This window comes from Plectropomus leopardus, unplaced genomic scaffold, assembly GCF_008729295.1.
Source record: "Plectropomus leopardus isolate mb unplaced genomic scaffold, YSFRI_Pleo_2.0 unplaced_scaffold17041, whole genome shotgun sequence".
Taxonomy (NCBI): Eukaryota; Metazoa; Chordata; class Actinopteri; order Perciformes; family Serranidae; genus Plectropomus; species Plectropomus leopardus.
Window position 1 is genome coordinate 1 of NW_024618323.1, and position 1,374 is coordinate 1,374.

Below are 1,374 nucleotides of genomic sequence, written 5' to 3' on the forward strand. Positions count from 1 at the left end.
GATTTCAGTCAAGCACCATGTGGACCTTCGCTGCAGTCTTCGTCCTTCTGACAGGTGAGAGCAGCAACTTGTTCTTTGTAACTGTCACTAAATGAAGTACGGATGATGATTATTAACCCGTTTAACCCCGTGTTGTCTGCAGCTGGACACAGAGCAGAGGCGTACGTGAGCCATTTGAGAGGCATTTTGCATTACGTCTCTCCAGATAAGCACGTCGTGTCTCACATTAAGAGGTAAGCTGCACATGACGATGTAACCGTCTCTACGACCTCCGAACGACTCCGAGGAAAAATGTCTTGTTCGCCGTGTTTTTGTGTTATTGTTTTTTTTTATTGTTTTTATTTCTTAACAGTTTTCAGGTAATGTTTTTGTACTTTTTACTAATCTTTGGGTCACTTTTTTCTTTTGATGCTCATTGCCAACTTCCCATGTTTTTGTTAGAAATCGTTCCGTTTTGATCAACAAATTAATGATTTCTTTCAAAAACAAAGGAAATGATTTTAATCTTTATAATTATCAAAACTGTATATTTACACAATATATTGATTAAATGAATTATGTTACAAAATTATTGTGTTTTTTTAAGCTCTTTTCCAGGTTATTTCTGTGTTCTTGTACATTTTAACTAATTTCTTGCTACTTTTGAGTCATTTCTTCTCTTCGCTCATCATCTTCTTCTCATGTTTTTACAAAAAGAAATCAGGCCGATATCAAAGGGTTAACTGTGTATCACGCTGTATATTTTATCGGTTCCTCTGATCTTCCGCTGAATGTTTTTGATTTGTGTCAAAGCTCCTACAGTCCTGATGAGAAAGATCGTCAGTGGGAGATTGAATCCAGGGAGTTTGGCGTTTCCTCGAACTGCTCCTGGTCCGGTATTCAGAACTCGCACGACGGAGAACTCGACTTCAGCTGCGCGACCGACAGCGTGCTCACGGGCCTGCACAGCTTCTTCAGGGAGGGATCCGAGGACAGACGGTCAGTAGCTTGAAAAAAATATATATATTGTTTTTAATGTTCTAGTGTACTTTAGTTTTTTCTCACAAATTGTTGGGTCGTTTCTAGATACCCTTTGCCTGCTTTCCATGTTTCTCAAAGACATTAAGCCAAAAAAATGTTCTGTTTTTTTTATTTATGTATTTTCCTTAAACTCTGAGTGGTTTATGAGTTAAGGCATTTTTAGAATATTTGATCTGATCTCACTTCAGTTGGAGTTTCCGCTGCTGCTCTTTTAAAAACTTGATCACATTTGAATGTCGGGAATCCTCGATGGTCAACTACTGGAGGGAAGATTTCGACTGGCAGCTGCCTGGAGGAAACCTGCTAACGGGCGTCAAGAGCCAACACAGGAATGAGGACGGGTAAATACACTGA

General features: G+C 39.3%; 1 protein-coding gene across 1 annotated transcript; it reads left to right on the forward strand.

Moving 5' to 3' along the window:
* Positions 1-6: 6 nt before the first annotated feature.
* On the forward strand, positions 7-1,361 carry LOC121964755 (dermatopontin-like; the record flags this gene model as incomplete). The annotated part of the gene is made up of 4 exons (XM_042514948.1): positions 7-54; positions 143-233; positions 793-978; positions 1,209-1,361. Coding segments are annotated over exons 1-4 (467 nt in total), but the record flags the coding sequence as incomplete, so codon positions are not given.
* Between the last annotated feature and the right edge of the window lie 13 nt (positions 1,362-1,374).